This window comes from Nematostella vectensis, chromosome 6 (genome assembly GCF_932526225.1).
Source record: "Nematostella vectensis chromosome 6, jaNemVect1.1, whole genome shotgun sequence".
Lineage (NCBI taxonomy): Eukaryota > Metazoa > Cnidaria > Anthozoa > Actiniaria > Edwardsiidae > Nematostella > Nematostella vectensis.
In genome coordinates this window covers 2516302-2535947 of record NC_064039.1, presented here as the reverse complement: position 1 = coordinate 2535947, position 19646 = coordinate 2516302, and the positions used below count along the sequence as shown (strand labels likewise).

The 19646-nt window shown below is 42.8% G+C and overlaps 1 protein-coding gene across 1 annotated transcript; it reads left to right on the top strand.

Annotated features, from left to right (window-relative positions):
* The first annotated feature begins 1459 nt into the window (after nt 1–1459).
* LOC5514576 lies at nt 1460–16443 on the top strand. The gene is made up of 9 exons (XM_032384256.2): nt 1460–1594; nt 10513–10731; nt 11036–11182; nt 11518–11751; nt 12421–12567; nt 13339–13569; nt 14110–14256; nt 14722–14946; nt 15660–16443. The coding sequence occupies exons 1-9, from the start codon at nt 1555–1557 to the stop codon at nt 15809–15811; spliced, it is 1542 nt and encodes a 513-aa protein (XP_032240147.2). The 5' UTR covers nt 1460–1554; the 3' UTR covers nt 15812–16443.
* Nucleotides 16444–19646: the final 3203 nt, after the last annotated feature.

Sequence of the window (19646 nt, the reverse complement as noted above, 5' to 3'; positions counted from 1 at the left end):
GGGGGGGGGGTGGGTGGGTATTTACCTTTCCGCGGCATGGTAGTGAGACGGTTTTGTCAGCTGAGCGCTTTAAAAGTTCTCGCACCACTGCAGTCCCCAGTTCGGCGACCTCCCTATTCATTTTCCCATCTCTCAGGTCTTTTAGGGCCTCGCTGATTGTCTGGGATGGCTGCTGTTGGGCGACGTTTGGGGGGGCGCTGCCTTCGCTTGGTCGACATTCATGTTCCCCACAATGCTGATATTGTACTTCCTTACCGCATCCTTTGCACTTGTATATTTGACTTTCTATCAGACCAAGTAGCGTATGGTTGAACTTTTTGATGTCGTCCCCGGAACTGAGGATTGTTTTACACACCGGGCATGAAGAGTTAACGGCAAGGGCTTGTGTAAGGCACGCGCCACAAGCATTATGCGTAAAGATTGTCTCGACCGGTTTGTCCAATAGCTCGCAGCAAATTGGACAATAGAAGTCGTCTTTTCGGATTTCGTTCAACTCGAACCGTTCTGAAAAATTATCAATCCGTCGACTTGCAATCTCTTTTGTCACATCGGCTATTTAATCTTGTAACGCCGCAACAGAGTCTACAAAGGAGATCCGTCGCTGCGCTTTTCTTGTGTTTCCACCACCTCGCTTTGACTTTTTTGGTCTTCCTCCTTTTCTTGCAAACTCTTCTTTTTCGCAAGTACTGCAAGTGTCAGTCTGTTTTTCCCAAAAAACGACCTCGCGAGTGTGGATGCGATACGACCGAAAACACTCACGACAGAACTTCGATGGGTGAATCGTCTGATCGTCCTTTTCAATACTCAAATTGTAGGTTTCAGCAAGAAATACTACGTGGCCCTTGCAATTATAACTAGTTTCGAACCGGTCTTTGTATTTCTTGAGGCGATTTCCACAAACTCTGCAAATTTTTTCAAGATTTTGTAGGTGAATACTGTTAATGCGTTCACCTTCCGAGGTCGCGCCGGCCATGAACTCCAAATATTAAGTAAGTTCAGAAATCAGTCAAAAAGCATTCGCGATACCGTATGAGTGTAGAAATGAGAACTGTAAAGGGGGGAGATTGCATTGAATGCAGTGGTTGCGATATAAAAACTCAGGCAAGATCATAGTCTGAACATGAAGTCATTTATTTTGCGCAATTTGTTTCCGCCATTAATTGCCTTAGCACTGTAAAGTAAACTCTTCTTATTGTTACAGTATTCATGGCACTGCCGCTTATAGCACCTTATCTGTGAGGTAATTTCCTAAATATTCTAAAAATGCTCATTGCGCACACTTGTCTTTCAACACTAGCTGGTACGCATCACGTTTTTTACTTCCAAGTATCGAGGAAGCGTGCGCCGAGCGCCGCGCGTTAGTCATTAACAGAGTTAATAACCACGACTTCCGGTCTGTTATTAAAAGCGCGGTCGCTCAGCTAAATGTCCTCTTAGCGGCTGTTTGAAATAGCCGTGTTATAAGGTCACGTCAAGCCTTTTACTGGTGCTGTCTTGAGTGAAAGTAAAACTTGCATCTTTCAAGTAGCATTCGGAGCCCTTGAGACACGCACCATGTTAGCAGCGCTGTATGTAGGCATCGCTGTACTTGCGGGTGAGTATCCTGTACTGGAATACACGGTCGATGCTATTCCGACTAATTGCTGAACGCCTTATGTGGTAAACCGCTATTTATCTTAACAATTAATTAAACTCGTTATCGTGTTATTGCAGCAAGCGATGAAAACGTCAGTTGTATTCGTCTTATAAGAAAAGAGAACTTTATCGATAGCAGTAAAACATATCATCGGTGTTAGGTGCTGAGCCTCGATATTTAACACTTTGTGCGCTAGTGCAGTTTGACAGAATTCAAGATCTTTTGAAAGATTGATCATCTTGCTTAGTTAACATTTGACTGTCCCGTCTGTCGATAGACAAGCTAGAGTCATTTTCTTTTTCTGTTGCGGGTACTAAGTCTCAAGTATATGTTGAAACTATTTATTTCCGCTTTTTCTGTAACTTAGTAGAGCTTTAGTAGAAGGTTATATAAATTTCGGGGTCATAATTTAATCAACCATTAGATTACGCAAGCTCATGTTTTGTAACAAATGTATATTTTTGTTTGTCTATATAAAATTGTCATGTGAAAAATATTGTGGCGCTGAAAAAACTAGAGAGCGAAACTTGGAGATATATAATGTCACAGGGTAAACTATATATCGGCACAGGTTTGATAAATTAAGGGGGCTACGAACTGTCTGCAGGCTTTCAAAAACCTTTCAGTAGAGATGTAAAGGAATGTCAGATGTCAGTCCAAAAAAGTAATTTAAATCTTTAAATTGAAATTAACTGAATTTCTCAAAACATTTACTTAAAATGGGTTAGAATACTTATAAAATTGCGGACGTGACTGCCAGGGGCGAATGTTTGAACCCCATAGCTGGAATTGGTGGCTGATAATTTTTTAGATGATGAAAAAAGTAGGGTTTTTAGGTGGAAAAAGTAAACAGTTTGAAGTAGCGATTAAACACTGTGGGCGAAATTGATGTGTAATAAGATTGACAGAAAGAAAAACATGCGAAGATAAAGGCTTGGTTCGTTTGGTTGACGAATTTGGCATTCGCATAAAGATCTTAAGCCGGTCATTATACCAGACATAGAAATGTAATCAATAAATGTAGTGGCTTTTTGCTTCGTTGACAATGCACAACTGATTACAAATCACACAATTGAATGACAAATTGTCCTTCATTTCAAAATCATTAGCATTTCAATAATGGTAGCCAACCCAAGTGAAATGCATTATCATTTGTAGACACAGATACTAACAAAACTACGACATCCTTTTTGGTAAATAATGGCTTCAGGACAGCTTATAGGGATCTATGTGCTGTAAAAAGACTCGTTTAAAATTCAGTGGTCTGCTCCCTATATGAAAACAAACATCAAGTGGGCTCATCTATTCGCTCGCTTCGGCGTCAATTTCGTTTGAAATTTAGACTTTGGGTTTTAAAATATTTTGTTTCCATTTGGGAGTTGAATTTTTGTCCAGCTTTTTTTGTCAAATTTGTTGTTTTTTAGTCGTTTTCAAAACTCGAAAGATTTACTGCGTTTTCTGATCCGTCAATCATGGGAGGAGGCGCGGTGTAAACTCAGGGCTCCGAGCTTCAGCTTGCCTCTCGCCGCTCTCGAGTTCGGTTAAAAACTTGACTCGAGCTTTGCCGAAAGAATTCATAGATCCGTCAATCACGCGCGCACGAATAGCCAATCAGGAAATAACAGCCATGTGGTCCCACAAATGTCCCACAAAAAGTCGGCAATCGACGCCGAAAAAGATTGGTTTGAGATATTTTTATGCGAATCTGGATAGTCAGGGAGCAGATACCGGAAAAATTAGGTCTCGCTCAACCCTCACCACAGAAAAGGTTTGACAGTGGAATCTTATAGAACAAGACCCCCTGAACAACGCTAGCTAGTTTGTAAAGCCGATTTGTGGTGTCAATCAAAAGATATGGACGTGTTTTATTACGTCACTCGTAGTCCTGCATGGAAACGAGGCTCATTTTAAAAGGTCGCGTTTATTCTATTTTTCCGTGCCTAGAAAAGCTATAACTTCACAGTTTTTTTCACATATCAACCTTCTAAGCAAATGGCTAAAGTATGCCCCAGATAAAGAAAAGTCACGTGATCTGTCACGTGTCAAAATGTAATAATGATAAAAAATGTTGTCTTTCCTATCGAAAATTCCGCCGTAGCCGGTAAAACGGAATCATTCAACTCAAGGCGACTGTTGTCCACTCATCTAATGGCTGCTTTGAGCTCTGAGCTGATATCCGTGTCGCTAGAGATACATGTGTAGTTATTCCTACCTCACCACAGGAAGCCCGCTCCTATTAATATGTAGGTAAAACATATTGCTGGAAAAATGGCCAGGTCATGAATAAAACAAGTAGGTAGTACTACAGTATACAAAAACACGACTATAAAAAAGCCGCAGCATTTACAATCAAAATTAAAGATGATTTATAAATGTATATATTTAAATATGTCTCATCATGATGTCGAAGCTAGCTCAATCCAAGATGGCGGCGCCCATGGCAGAGTCTTTACAATGTCTGTAAGTACAACGACTTTTTGATATTTAAAATAGATTTTAGTTGATATAAATGGAAATTTTACTCTCTTAAGACTTGTACGTTGTAAGTTGAGTATATTTGTTTTATTAAAAATGCTATTAAATTGACAAGAATCGTATCTTTCTTAGTAATGGCTAAAGAACTCGAAAAATTTGACATCCCGCTAAATAGGAGGAAAAGAGCTAGTATTTTTTCGAAATGCATCATCTGCCAAGTCGATCGTAGAGATGAGAAGCTAAGAAACGTAAAGAAGGCATCCGTTGAAACATTTAAAAATGCTGTAAGAATAAGGAGAGACGAGGTTTACGAGCGACTTAACAAAGATTTGGAGGAGATATCAGAGCGGGAGATACAGTGGCACTCGACGTGCTACTCATCGTACACCAGCGAGCATAATCTACGGCATTGTCATGCGAAGTTTGAGGCCCAAGCCCGAGATGTGGAAAACCAAATAAGCAGCGAACCAACCATCTCTACGCGATCTTCTACCCCGCCCATCGGCTTGTCAAAATGCTTAATATGTGGCAACAGAAGCTACAAGAAAGATAAGAGGTTGCTAAACATAGCTACGAATGAGGCAAGCCTATCCCTTAGACAAGCTGCGACAAGCAAAGGCGATGAGAAGATGCTACGACTCCTTGACAGTGTAAGAAATGATCTGTGTGCAGCAGATGGGAGGTACCACAAGAATTGCCATGCCTCCTATGTTAGCAAATCCAACCTTAACACATTGACCCCTCAACCGGCCTGTACCGGCTTTGGGAAGTACTCACAACCCCAAAAAATTCATAAATGCAAAATAAACACAACAAGATGAAGATACTCAGGCTTGCAGATATGCATCCAACCAAGGTGTTGGCATCTACTCTTAAGCCAAATAATAGCACAGGTTCTTTGACAAATCTCAAATCGAACAAGGAGAGAAAAGCAGAATCACCCCTCTCAATAAAACGCTCAAAATACCACACAAGGGAGAGAGATCAGCAAACACAGCTCAAGACACAAATAGATACCTTTATTCTGATCCTCCAGGTACATTTCCATGGCCTCAAAAACAATGTCCACTCCTTGAAGGATTGTACAACCACGAAGATGTCTTTACGTATTGCAAAGCATTCTGGGAGATCCAGGGGAAAATTCACGAGGGGAGGGCCAGTCAACACTCCTCTCCCCAAATTCAGATGGTTTTTTATAAGTCTTTTCACCCCGAAGCCAAACAAATCAATTCCAGGTCATACAGACCCAGAATAGCAGTGTAAACAATTTTGGAATCAATTTGGTTTCAGAAAAGACAGCATTTAGGAGAGCTGTGGTGATTCATTAGCAAATTATTTTCTCATCCAGGCAAAGCCAAACAAGAAAAAATCATCATGAATCCACTTTTGCTTGCAAATATCCATAAGCAAAGCACTCAATTATGCCCCAAAAGACTTCATGATGTCCCGAGACACTCTCCTAATATGCTCATAGCTGTATTTTTGATGAAAAATACAAGCAACCATCAACTTGTGCTGGCTTCAGCACAACGACGAGGGGTTAAAAGTGGGGACCGCAAAGCACTGTTGGAAAGCTTGGATACCGCTGACTAGGTGCAGCTGTGTTTGACTTTGACGGGCTGTATAAAACTCAGAATAGGGGGGAGGTATCTGTTTTCAGTCTGTTTTTTGTAAATTCAGCTCCAAAAAAGCCAGGAGTCAATGGGTTAAGCATAAAGGGTTTGTAAAAGAAAAGGGGGAATCACTGTATGATGAGGCATTCAAGACGCTTGCAGCTGAAATCAGAGAAGGAATCGAAGAAGGAAAGGCTTATGACATGGTAACACTTCTAAGCAAGTACTGTGGTCTACTTGAAGAAAGAGGCGTAGATGGGAGCTCTTACTCTAAGCAACGTCTGAAGCTTCGTCTTAAGCACCACTTCGAAGACCGTATTACATTCTATCAGCAGCCCAGCAAGAATAAACCGGAAATTATATTCTCCAGTCAAATTTCCCTTATAGACGCCCTAAGACGCCCCCAGGGTCAAAGCAACTAGTATCACTACTCAATCGCATGGGCCATAGCTCGTTGTACGATGACCTGAAAGCAGTTGATACAAGCCTTGCAATGGAGGCAAGAGCGGAGCAGCACGGAACTGTTGCACCATCAGTCATTTCGCCAGGAGCATTCGTTCAGCTTGCTGCAGACAACAATGACTTGAATGAGGAGACCCTAGATGGAAAGAATACCACACACGCCACGACAATGGTCGTTTACCAACGGAAGGTTTTTGGTCCAGATCCGCCACCAATCATCTTGGCTGACCATAGCAGTAGGAGACGATCCTTGCCAGAATCCACAAATCTTTACGAACTGCTGGAGTGCCCCTGTTATGGAAGACGACCTGCACTCAATGAACACATCAGGAAGGTAAAGAACGAGTGGTCTAGTAGCGAGCTTGATGTTTTAGTTCGTGCGTTGCGAGAGGACGAGATCTGGCTTCTACTCCGCATGGATCTCACAGGGCGCACTCCTGAAGCGGTCATGAAACAAACTGTGCCCGGATGGGGTGGGTTTAACACGATACTTTACCCAGATCTACCTCTGTCAAGCAAGATAGGCTACTTCCCAATGATAGATGGCGCCTCTACTGAATTCAGTACCGTCTACACCGTCCTAAAACACGCACAAAAGGTCAGTGCTGTTGCTGGTCAAGAAGATACTGTAATAACATTGACCTTGCTATATCAAAGCAAAGCAAATCCAGTTGCGCTACCCAGAGGAAATTGCCAACACTGTCATCAGACTTGGAGGCTTCCATATCGCCCTCAACTTTTTGTCGTTGCTTGGCAAGAAGTTTGCGAGTTCTGGTCTAGACGACCTTCTCATAGAGTCAGGCGTTTATGCTGCCGGTACAACCTCTGCCCTGTTAAAGGGTAAGTCGTACAACAGAGGAATAAGAGCGCACAAGCTATCAATGGAGGCCTTACATCGCATGATGTGGAGTGCTTATGCACAGTGGTGCAAAGATTGCGAGGACAGCGGTCTGGACGAGACGATGATCAGTAGGATTGAGGAATCTCGGGAGGCCATCCTATCAAGAGACAACACCTCTCAGAACCTAGAGGTACTTGAGTGTGAAATAGAGAAGCTAGCAGCCAGTCTGGGAAAGTTCAAGGACGCTATGGCTCAACATCTGGGAGAGAGAATGTGCGATGCTCTGCCAGGATTTCATGCCATTTCTGGTTGCGATTCTACGAGCTCTCTTAGTGGAATTGGCAAAAAAAAAGCATGGGACATCCTTCAAAGTAACAAGGATCACCAGGATAGTCTAAGTCTGCTCGGAGCTGCAGAAAACGTCGGTGCTGCAACTAGGTCCAAGTGTGAAGAGTATATATGCAATCTTTACCACAAGAGAAAGTCAACATCAGCTGATAAGCTACGCTACTTCCTCTTTTGCCAGAAGAAACAAAAGAGCGAAAGGCTTCCTCCAACATCCAACAGTCTGCAACATCACCTGGAACGGGCCAACTACCAAGCTCTTGTATGGCGTCGCTTCTTGGAGGCAATGCAGGACCTCCCGAGGCCAGAAGATAGCGGGTGGGAGAGGTCAGGTATTGAGCTGAAGCCAGTTCTGATGTCCAAGGACCCTGCCCCAAGCAGTTTGTTAGAGCTCTCGACGTGTGGCTGCAAATCTGGCTGTCAGAGGAACTGTTCCTGCAATAACAACGGACTCTCTTGCTCCGAAGCGTGCAGCTGCATGGCTTGAACAGACTGCAGGAACCAGTATTCTTTGCGACTAGCATGCAATGACCTCTCCGATTATGACGACTCGGATTCAGATTCTGACTGAGTAATACACGTTAGTAAGAAATAGAGATGATAATATGGACATAATTATCTTTTTTTTATAACATTTTCTACTTTTTATAGGAGCGGGCTTCCTGTGGTGCAGGCTAGGGATAAATAAAGGCAGATGTATCTCCAGCGACACGGACATCAGCTCAGAGCTCAAAGCAGCCATTAGATGAGTGGAAAACAGTCGCCTTGAGTAGACTGAATCCGTTTTACCGGCAACGGCGGGATTTTCGTAAGGAAAAGCAACATTTTTTGCACGTGACTGATCACGTGACAGATCACGTGACTTTTCTTTATCTGGGGCGTACTTTAGCCATTTCCTTAGAATGTTGATATGTATAAAAACTGTAAAGTTATAGCTTTTCTATGCACGGAAAATGTAAAAAAACGCGCCCTCTTAATGTGAGCCTCGTTTCCATGCAGGACTACGAGTGCCGTAATAAAACACGCCCATATCTTTTGATTGACACCACAAATCGGCTTTACGAACTAGCTAGCGTTGTTCAGGGGGTCTTGTTCTATAAGATTCCACTGTCAAACCTTTTCTGTGGTGAGGGTTGAGCGAAACTGGAATCTGCTCCCTGACTAGGACAAGCGAAAAAGCATTTTCCGGTCAGCGTAGAAAGTGCTAGCCCTGTTTTTTTTTGCTCGGCCGCTTTTAGTGTAGAGTTGGGACTCAATTGTAGAAAAACAAATTTACTACGAAGAAACGAAAAACAAAAAGCAAACAAACCACTTACAAGAGCAGTGTAAGTCCTACTATTAAACTTGTGTTTGATATTACCTAGGTTACTCCAATTACATATAAGAATGAGACTGTCGTTTGTATTTTTACTATAAATCTTGACGTTTGCCGATAAAACTTGTAGTTAGAAGTTGGTCGTAAACAGCGAATTCGGCTGTCTCTTCTGATTTTCCCCGCACTTAAATCACTGCCAGTTGATAAAAATAGCTTTGAAAACACATAAACACTTAGTACCTATCGTAGAGAGCACCGCTTTATCTTATCATTTCCAATTTTTTGTATTTTAAGCTGGATTCGTGCCGTTTCCATTCAACAACCAAACTCGTAGTTATCTATTTCAACGCTGTGTCTACTTGCACGTCTTCCGGTAAAGGAGGAAAAAAACTAGCTGCACGGCTGTCTCCAGTTTTTTTTCGTTTTTTAAGCCTAAATAACAAGTCTCTGGCTTTAAAACACTTCCACGATTATTTAGAACAGCCAAGCGACGATTTTTAGCCTGAAAAGCTATGCAACAAGCGGCCCGCAAATACTCGGCAAAGTATGAACGAAGCGTGGAGTTCGACATTTCATGCAGCGTTCATTATGTGCCGAGCAATTCGCATGTCGCCTTTAGCGAATTTTTTCAAGCTCGAAGCCATCGTTTGACGGTTCTAAATAACGGTGGGAAGTTTTTAAAGCCAAAACTTTTCATTTTGGCTTAATGGCAAAAAGAAAAAAGGGAAGTGCATCTACTTTTTTTCTCCTTGCACAGCTGTTATGGCGAAAACGAGGTGTCGAACTCCAGGCTTCATTCATACTGGCTGTGCCGAGCATTTGCGGGTCATTCAATGCACAGCTTTTCAAGCTGAAGAACATCTCTTGGCTTTTCTTAATAATCGTGGAAGTGTTTCAAAGCCAGAAACTTGTTATTTAGGCTAAAAATCGAAAAAATGAGAGACAGCCGTGCAGCTAGTTTTTTTTCCTCCTTTACTGGAAGACGTGCAAGTAGACACAGCACTATTTCTGTGCTTCATTCTCACAAGATTTTCACCAACTACGAATTTGGCTACATAATTGAGTGGTTTCGTTTGAATTAACGCCCGTACTTAGCTCTCCCCGACACGGAGATTTACACGTATCTCCTGCCTTTAAATTTAGAGTGGTTTTACCTGGGTTTCTCATGTTATGGCCACGGTTGCCTGTAGTTTCGTGCGCGTAGTCCGTGGGTTACGTTCCAAGTGTATGCTTTGTTGAGGGATTGTGAACGGCTACTCTATCAGTCATAATGAGGGTAAGACTTAGTCAATACTGGTGTTACCGATGTTCATGTGCGGGCCCGTATCAATATGTATACAGTCATTTGACAAATGGTTGTCTTGGACCGGCTTCGCGACTACGCGATAAGCCCGCATGTAAGCAAAAAAAAAAAAAAAAAAACACTGAAGCGCCTAGCTGCATATATTAGCCACCGCTACCGCGTTTATACCGCATTCACACCAGCACTTAAACCAGTTTAAAGATGGTTTGATTAAACTGGTTCAAATCTCAATCTCCCAAGAGTGGACAGAACCAAGACTCTTGTAACAACTCTTTGAAAAACTGAATAAACTGTGCTGCTGTACATGTTACTAAGTGATCATTTAGCTATTTCAACAGAATGAGAAACTTGGCAAGTTATCAGGCAAAAAAAACCTTGTTTAAATGAACGTGGTTTTGGTGTGAATGCAGCATTAGTCTGAAGTTGTGCCGTGGCTAATGCAGCTAGGCGCTTCAGTGTTTTTTACCCATGCTTAGATGCGGGCTTTTGTCAAACGACTGTAAATGTTAATGTGTTGTACAGTGGCTCAGTCTGCTGGTGGCTGTAATGAAGTTGCTTTCGAGCCCATCGGATGTTATCGAGACAGTGGTCGGAAGCCTCAGCCTCTTACCGAGCAGTTATCGAACGACCGGAACGCAATTGATTGGAATAAATGGAACACGCTCATGCCGGAGATGGTCTGCCGCTGCGCAAAGAAAGCCTTGGACAGTGGTTATGATACTTTTGGCATCCAGTTTTACGGTGAGGGCTGGCAGACAAATAGACAGAGGAAGCCGAATACACAGGGTCCTAAGAAGGGAGGGGGGGGGGGGGGGAGAAGGGGGGGCTGTTTTCCCAAATGATCATCTGGTTACTTTTCTTGATTACTAAAACCATGGTCTTGGATCGAAACCCGAATCATTTTTCCTGTCCTAGAATAGGGACAAATCCCAGTTCTCCTTTTACCCCTTCAAGTCTTTTGATTGACGAACAAACACATAGACATAACGTAACAAGGGCAGACAGAAATACACATAGATCATTAAATCGTCCCTCTTCTCGTTAGGTGAGTGCTGGAGCGGCCCTGAGAACTTGCTTGACATCGATCGCGATGGCGTCTCTACTGACTGCATCGGAATAAACTATGAAAAGTGCCCACCAGGAAACCGCACATGTGTCGGAGTTAGTGGCTCTAACTTTATCTACAAAATACGTAAGAAAATGTCACTACTTTACATAGTTTTTTTGATAAAAAAAAAAAAACATGTGAGTAATACAGAAAAGGCGTCGATAGTTAAATCACCGGCGGCACAAGCGATGGTCGAGTTGCTTTAGTTGGGGATGTACTTATATGACGGGCGGGGCTATCATGCTCTATTAACGCAACAAGTTAGATACAGGATCTGTTTAACATAGGGAAACTGAATAAAGTGGAACCCCTAGATAACAGCCATTCCCCACAGCGGTTTCATCTCCCGCTTTGTGTTGAGAATCTCCTCTAGATTTCATTGTAATCGAGTGATATGCGCATGCGTCTTGTGGTCACAGGTCAGCCGCAGTGCGCAGTTGAAATTGAGCGAGTTGGCTGTTTCCACGACGACCAGATACCACCCCGCCCACTGCCCTTGTACATACTGAACGAGCGTGACCCGTCGGCCGAGTCGTATAACGGCACGGATGTGGACTGGAACAACTGGAACACGTACATGCCGGGCTTCATCTGTCGCTGCGCTTCACTCAGCAGACAGAGGGGATACAAGATATTCAGCGTTCAGTTCTATGGTGAGAACAAAACAAAGAGCACAACCACAGCATTACTGACGTCACACTATTCCATCGTGTTCTTTACTCAGACCACGTGACAAATGCTATTCTATCATACTCTTTACTCAGAACACGTGACCATGCTATTCCATCATACACTTTACTCAGTACACGTGATCATGCTATTCCATCATACACTTTACTCAGAACACGTGACCGTGCCATCCTATCATACTATATACTCAGAACACGTGACCATGCTATCCCATCATACTCTTTACTCAGACCACGTGACCATGCCATTCTATCATACTCTTTAATAAGAACACGTGACCATGCTATTCCTTCATGTTTTTTACTCGCAACACGTGACCATGCCATTCCATCGTGTCATGTATTGCGCCTAGTACAGTTACGTGATTGCCTCTTGACATTGTCTTGTACTGACGTTGCATGACTGCTAAAGCAGGACTGCCTCTTAATTTAACTTTTTTGATATAATTATGCGATCTTATCTTGCCCTGTACATGGGTTCCTGACAATGCTCTCATGCATACATAGTTTTTTTTTTTACATTCCATCCGCCCTGTATTGGCACCACATGACAACTAAAAAGCAATCGGCCCTTTGCTAAAACTTTGCATACAATGACACTGAGTGTAACGTGACTATCCCATCATGCTCTAGCGGAGTGCTGGAGTGGCCCGGATGCCAGGGATACTTATGACCGAAATGGCGAGTCCTCACAATGCGTCAGCAAGAACTACAAGCCTTGCAAGCCGGACGACAAGCACTGCGTGGGGAAGCAATACACCAACTTCGTCTACAGGATAGGTGAGAGATTGGTTCAGATGAATATACAGTGGTACCTCTAAAGCGGTCACACTCGGGACCATACAAGTGGCCGCTTAGTGGGGGTTGGACGCTAAATAAAGGTATATATAATCGCAGCCCTTACGTAAAGATGGTGATCGCTGCTTGATGGAGGTATCTAAATATACTAGCAATCTGATAAGTAAAGATAAAATTAGACTTTTAAATGGTCGACGAATAGAAGTTGGCCGATTGATGGTCGCTTCATCCAACACTGTGGATTAAAAATTCGGGAATCAATTTTATATAAAGAGGGCGCGGGTAGAATATGTAAAAGTCAAATCGAACTTGTATGCTACCGTAGTATAATTCAGGTCGGGACAAATACGAGAAGTAGCTTAATTTACTCATGTTATTAGCGAAAAATGGAAACAGGAATATGTGAAAATAGCACTACTTAGCTATACGCCCCCCACTATTCCCCACTAACCCAGGCTCTATATACAGATGCATGTGCAGAAAGTGCGCGGGTAAAGCGGTGTGATTAAACGAGCTCCACTTTCCTAAGTCGAAAAAAAGGGAAACGATCTATTACATCACCCTCGTATAGAAGTATTGGCCAATTTTGTATATAACAACAGGGCATGGAAATTGATAAAGGAAAGAGCTTATTTTACCGTGACACTGCTGGTCATCCTCGTTCGTCTTTTTTTTCATCAACATGAATTCATAGAAATGTTCTTGTGCATCTAGATTTCTATTTTTATCAATTCACGTCTAATCCATGTTTAGTTGAGCGCTGCGACATTAGCTACACCCAGCTTGGCTGCTTTAAGGATCGCCTTCAAGAGCCACGCCCCCTGCCAATCATGATATCTGATGAGCACGACAGCTCAAGCCGCGCATATAACGGACACTTGATCAACTTCAAGCGTTGGGACAGTCACATCGAAGACATGATCTGCAGGTGCGCCAAGCGTTCGTTTGGGAACAAGTACAAGATCTTCGGCTTGCAGTCCTACGGTGAGTTGACTAAGAGTACAAGAATATCTGTGATTGTTTACTTTGTTACTACAATCATTGTTGCTGTTGTTATATACGCTGATTAATATGTACATAATCAGGGCTGTAGCAGGGGTGGGGCACAGGTGACATGTCCCCCCCCCCCGCAAATACTTTTAAAAATTATTACAAAATTACCAGTTGGGGCGTGGCTGTTACCCCTCCCCCTATTTTTTCTGAATCTTTCTGTATCGTGCCCCAAAATATTTCGAGGCTACAATTCTGGTACTTAAGTATTAGCTCATAAAAAAATAGCCCGAAAAGAAAAACAAGTCGTCCAACATTGCTATTGCAGCCCTGATACTACAAAAAAAAGTAAAGTTGTATTTGCAACATAGTGTGCAAACATAGTGGGCAAATAGTGTGTAATTATACTAGATAATAAGATACTATGGGCCAAGCAACCCCCACCCCCACCCCCCCAGCAAATCCTAGGAACACACCTGACGTGGTTATTATGAAATGACGAAATACATACTTCGTTGAACGTGTTACCCACAGGCCAATGCTGGAGTGGCGAGGGAACGCGTACATACCGCCGTGACGGGAGTTCTGATCGCTGCATCACAAAACAGTTCAATGACTGTCCCCCGGGAGGGAAGCACTGCGCGGGCGAAGTTGCCGCCAACTACATCTATTACATAACTAGTAAGTGTAATGCAATAGGCCATTCCAGCTATAAGCATACGAGCGCACTGACCATGGAAACCTACCTCAACTACCGGCATGAAGCGCGCGCTTTGTTTGATGTAAACTTAAAAAAGCGAGCGCTGCATTCTGGTAGTTGAGGTTTCTATGGTTATGCGCGCGCGAACTCGAGAATATCATTCAGAACATCATAATTACGTTTCCACATGTTGTCCACAAGCTAAACTTTAATACGAAGCAAGAGCTCATCAGTGAACATTCCAACATAAAAGGGGCGGGGAGGGTAGGGGTGTGTTTTGCTCGCCATTAGGAGCGATCGCCCACGTGAGAACTAATCGAGTATTGTGGCGCAGCGTTACTAGTTTGGAAAATATCACCTTGCAGCATTTTTCACCATGGGCAGCAAAATTTTGCAGGGCACAGTAATACTCGTATTTTCTGAACGGATATAATCACCTTCTGCAGGCTGTAGCGTTAACTTTGAGCCTATCGGATGCTACCATGACGACATGATCATTCCCAGGCCCCTCCCAGATCTGATTCTTTCGGAGCGTGACTCAACGAGCCCCGTGTTCAATGGCAAGCGTATCGACTGGCTGCACTGGGACACGTACTTGCCGGAGTTCATCTGTAGGTGCGCAGAGAGGGCCAAAGAGCTGAACAGAACAGTCATTGGCATGCAGTTCTACGGTGAGCATTAGTGTCAAATATCATCAAAACGATGATAATGATGCTTATCATCATCAACAGCAGCAGCATCATCATTGACAGCTATATCATTGCCAACACAATAATCGAAAAAAAACTAATGCTTATTTTATTGTGAAAGATCACTATTATTGCAAACGCCCTTGCCCCATTATCACCATCTTGACAATCTTTATCTATCGTTATCATCATCATCATCATCACCACCCCCTTAACCACACCACAAAAATTTGCAGAATCAACACTATTACACCAAGACACCATTTCACTACCACCCTTACCAACGACATTTACCATTCATTTACCCAACCAGCTCTATCATCTTTGTCATCATCGCCACTTTTATCACCTCCGTCACCTTTACTACCAGCACCCCCATCATGTCTATCGTATCGTCATCCTCCTCATCATTTAAATCATGAGAATCATCACCATCACTTATCGTAACCGTCATCGTCATCATCATTACATCATCATCGTCATCATCACCGTCACCATCACCGTCTTCGTCATCGTCATTGCATCATTATCTTATCACCATCACCATCACCACACTGTCATCGTCATCGTCATTTGCATCTTCATCGTCATCACCATCACCGTCATCGTCTTCGTCATCATCATCACCACTTTCATCGTCATTATTTCCAGCACGGCTATCCACGTCATCCATTAACACGCGTCCCCTTCCTCAGGTGAATGCTGGTCTGGCGTGAATGGCGTGAATACCTACAACCGCAACGGAAACTCGTCGAACTGCGTGGGTGCTGGCTTCCAGCCGTGTGAGCCAGGCTCCAAGGGGTGTATCGGTACTCAGGAAACTAACTACGTGTACCGCATACTGTGAGAAACAGGCGGTCGCCATGGTAACCGCCACGTGAGCCGGGTTTCAAGAGTAGTGCATACTGTCAAGGCCCGGGTTTGTTGTGGTATTAACCGTGTGTATATATGTAGGGTATAACGTTGTAGACATTTTATATATACAATTGAACGCCAAGAACTCGGATACAGTAACTCAGACTCCTTGCTAGCTGCCTTGGGAGGTCGAGTTATTACGGGGTCCCGCTGTTTAAATGTGTTTAATAATAGAATATGGGATTGGCAGAGAAGGAATGAGGAATGGCGGAACACGTACCATTCTGTGTCTGGAAAATGCGCAAGGAAGAAAAGAAACCCACCTTTTTTTCTTAAAAGTATCTTTTGTTACGATTTCTCACACATTCTCTTAACACCTCGCAGATACTGTAGATAGCGACGAGACAGAACTACTTCTCCTCGTCGATAACCAAGCCCAGTTAAGAAGGTTGTTCTTTATTTATTCATTCTTGTCCATATTATTCATTTCAAATAAATCGCGCAAATCATTTTCGAAAATTTAGACCCATTTTGTAAATTTTGTTTTTAGAAACACCTTGCACGCACTCTTTTCGAGTATTTGGAAGTAGTTTTAGAGCTCAATAAAGCCAATATCTAGATCTATTTGTGTTGTTGTCCATGTGCGCACTGATTCTCATACATGGATTCATTGGTTCAACTATGAGGAGCTTTGGGGAGCTAAAAAATCAGAGGCCCCAATTGCCTCGAGGCGTAAATCGCTGTCAGCCATAATTGGTCCTGTGTCAACTTACACTTGCTAACATCAATTAGCGCCTTGCTCAAATCTCACTTACTTCATACGCTCCCTACAATACACATGCATATTAGAACAACACAAGCTTGTAACATCGTAATCTGATCACATCCGTTGCATTCCATTATCACGTTAGTCGTACCGTGTTATCACAAGCTCAAGCTATGAAAATGCGGACCTTAGTAAAGCGAAAATCCGACGTAAGGTAAGCCTCACACACAAACACATAACATGTGCAACCACACGCTGGTGTATAGGAGCAAGCTGTTTAGATCGATCACAACAGTTTGAAATACACCTCAGACGCGGTAATATCTCCGTGTTTCCCCTTCAGCCTTTTTCTATTCCGCCCTAGTCCACGTCCTCGGCATCCATCAGTTTTTACCTCCCTTACCGCGTCTGACTAGTTTTTACAGTGTTTACCTCCCTTACCGCGTCTGACTAGCCGTTTATCTTGCTCCCTGACGATAAATCGTGGCTAGAATCAGCGTGGTGGCACATTTATTCCTAAGAGCTCTTACGAAATCTCTCACATTATTGTTTCTGTGTGTTTGTGTATCTACTTTTATCAGCCCGCCAGGAACATGCCATTCACTTCACTCGATTCTTCGTATTCCTGCCGTTTCTGCTGCCTGTGCCTCCGCGTATTATTTTCGCTCAATATAGGCCATCGCATAAACTCATCGCTTATCAGCCACTATCTTAGAGCGCGCATCCTCACACACGCTCTCACTACGTGACACATCATAACACTCTATACTCAAGGACCCAACTGTCCTATACTTATATAACCATTATCTATCTCCTATTCACCATCCATTTCTTTCTTCTATATCCTAACTGCACGCTTTCGGATATTATTATAACCGACCTTGTAATTCCACTTAATTTTCTACAAGCTCACATTACACTCCACAAGAAGTTATCAACAGGTAATTATCACCTTCCTCCTAAGGTCAAATACACAGTTCTCCCCTAACATTTCACTGCAAGCCTTTTTCTACCTCCCCTTAATAGCCACACTTACCCCTACAGCCCCCAATGCAATACACTATATAAAATAGCCACACGTACACACTTTAACCCACGCACTAACGTCTAAACCAAAACTAAGTCATACATTCACAGGGACATTAAAGCAGACAATGCTCTAGTAACTTATTACAACAAAGATTTCAGAGCAATTTTGGTCGACTTCGGCAAATGCCAACATGTGAAGGATGCACGGCTGAAGCGCTTGTCGGCGGAGGTGCAGAGGGAGTAGTATCACCTGAGGCACCCGCACATTGCGCCTGAGATTGTGAAAGGTATACGGTCTCCGTCAACCGAAAGCGATGTTTATTCTTTCGGACGTATTTGTGGTTCTGTTGGAGACAAAACTAAGAACAGTACTCTAAGCAAGATCTCCTCTGAATGCACTAGAGAACAGTACTGGTTAAGACCAAAAATTAACGCGTTGTTAGTGTCACTAGGGGAGCACGACCAAAATTCTTGAACTCACTGGTTGAATTTTTTTTTTTTGGGGGGGGGGGGGTGGGGGTTCAATAATTTTCCTACAGTTTTTTTAGGGAATAAGACCTCGCGTTGTCAAGATGTTGCATCTTTCGGCAACGGACTGTCAAGATGACTCATCTTTGGGCAGTTGTTTTAAACCATTTTATTATTTTATAATGGATTCGCACTGATTATTTGCTTTCCTCTCGGGCCAAGTTGTTGTCAAGATGTCCCATCTTTAGGCGACGAGACTGCAAAGATGTCTCATCTTTAGGCAGTTGCCCCCAAGGAAGCATCCCACTATTGTAACTTTTTTTACTACGAAGCAAACATTGATATTTTTATCTTTGCCTTGCAAATCGAAGAATTGCGTTAATCTTTGGTCTAAAATACCATATTCCGATTGTTCCTTTTTGTTTGCTTGTCTAAGTTCGATCTAATTGCCTAACAAAAGAAAGTGTAAACGATTCGGACTATTTATCTTTTAATAGCCCCGGAACTTTGTATTCAGGGAGTAAGAAAACATTATTTTAGTTAGCTGAGAGACATTATTAACTCTTTTTTAGTGAATGAAGATGAAATGTATTGTTTTATTTGCTTATTAAACGCGAGACTGGATTTGGATATAACCAGAGCACTATAATCACTACAGTTTGTTTCCCGTTTAGAGTGTCATTAGAGCGGAAGTAAATAGGCCAGCGTTGTTAGCGATATGGATCGATTGTCAAACTTTGCCGTTTGCCCCCTATCTTCTTCTGGGACCCCACGCTCGTTCCATACTTGAGAATTAAGCTTAGCGGGACAAGTGGTTATGGAGATGCTTTGTCGAGTTTACGACACGCACCGCGTCCGTCTTGTTAGTTTCATTCGATTATGGACGATAGTCTGTTGGATGTGTATCAAATGGCAAAAGCTCTGTCAAAAGTGTTAATCCTGAGTGACGTTTTTCGCACGTATTTTCTTTGAGGGGATTCCGACCTACGGGTTCCACCCGTAGTGCACCAAAGCTCCTACATTGAAATAGATCAAGACAATCGCCTGCGAGGTGACAGGAAGTCCTATTTTTCCATGCAATCACTGAACTTCTACTATAGGGTAGTATTCGCAAATCAAGATAAAATTATAACCCCGAGACAGAATCAAATGAGGGGCTTGTCAGGCTTGGAGGTGTGGTGTGGTGTGGTATATGTTTCCGCTTAGGGGCAGGTACGAATGTTCAACTCCTCCCCTCCCCTAGTGGTTATGCAAGATAGATTTAAGAACCAAAGAGGACTGATTTGGGGTTAATACTAAATCAAATGCTCCTTGGAGCCAACTCATTCATGCATGTGCATTAAATATGTACCACGATCAGAAACTTCTGGCAGGATACAACTACAGTGCCGTAGTAGGTAGTACTCAGAAATATTAAGGGCACCAATATTGTGTTACACAACTCTTTATCAAACCTTTTTTTTTATCAAACTTTTTGTTTTTATAATAAGTTTCTACTCTTTTACTTTCTTGTCGGCTTTCACCATCCCGTCATGAAGAGTGCTCCAAAAGTTTTATAAATTAT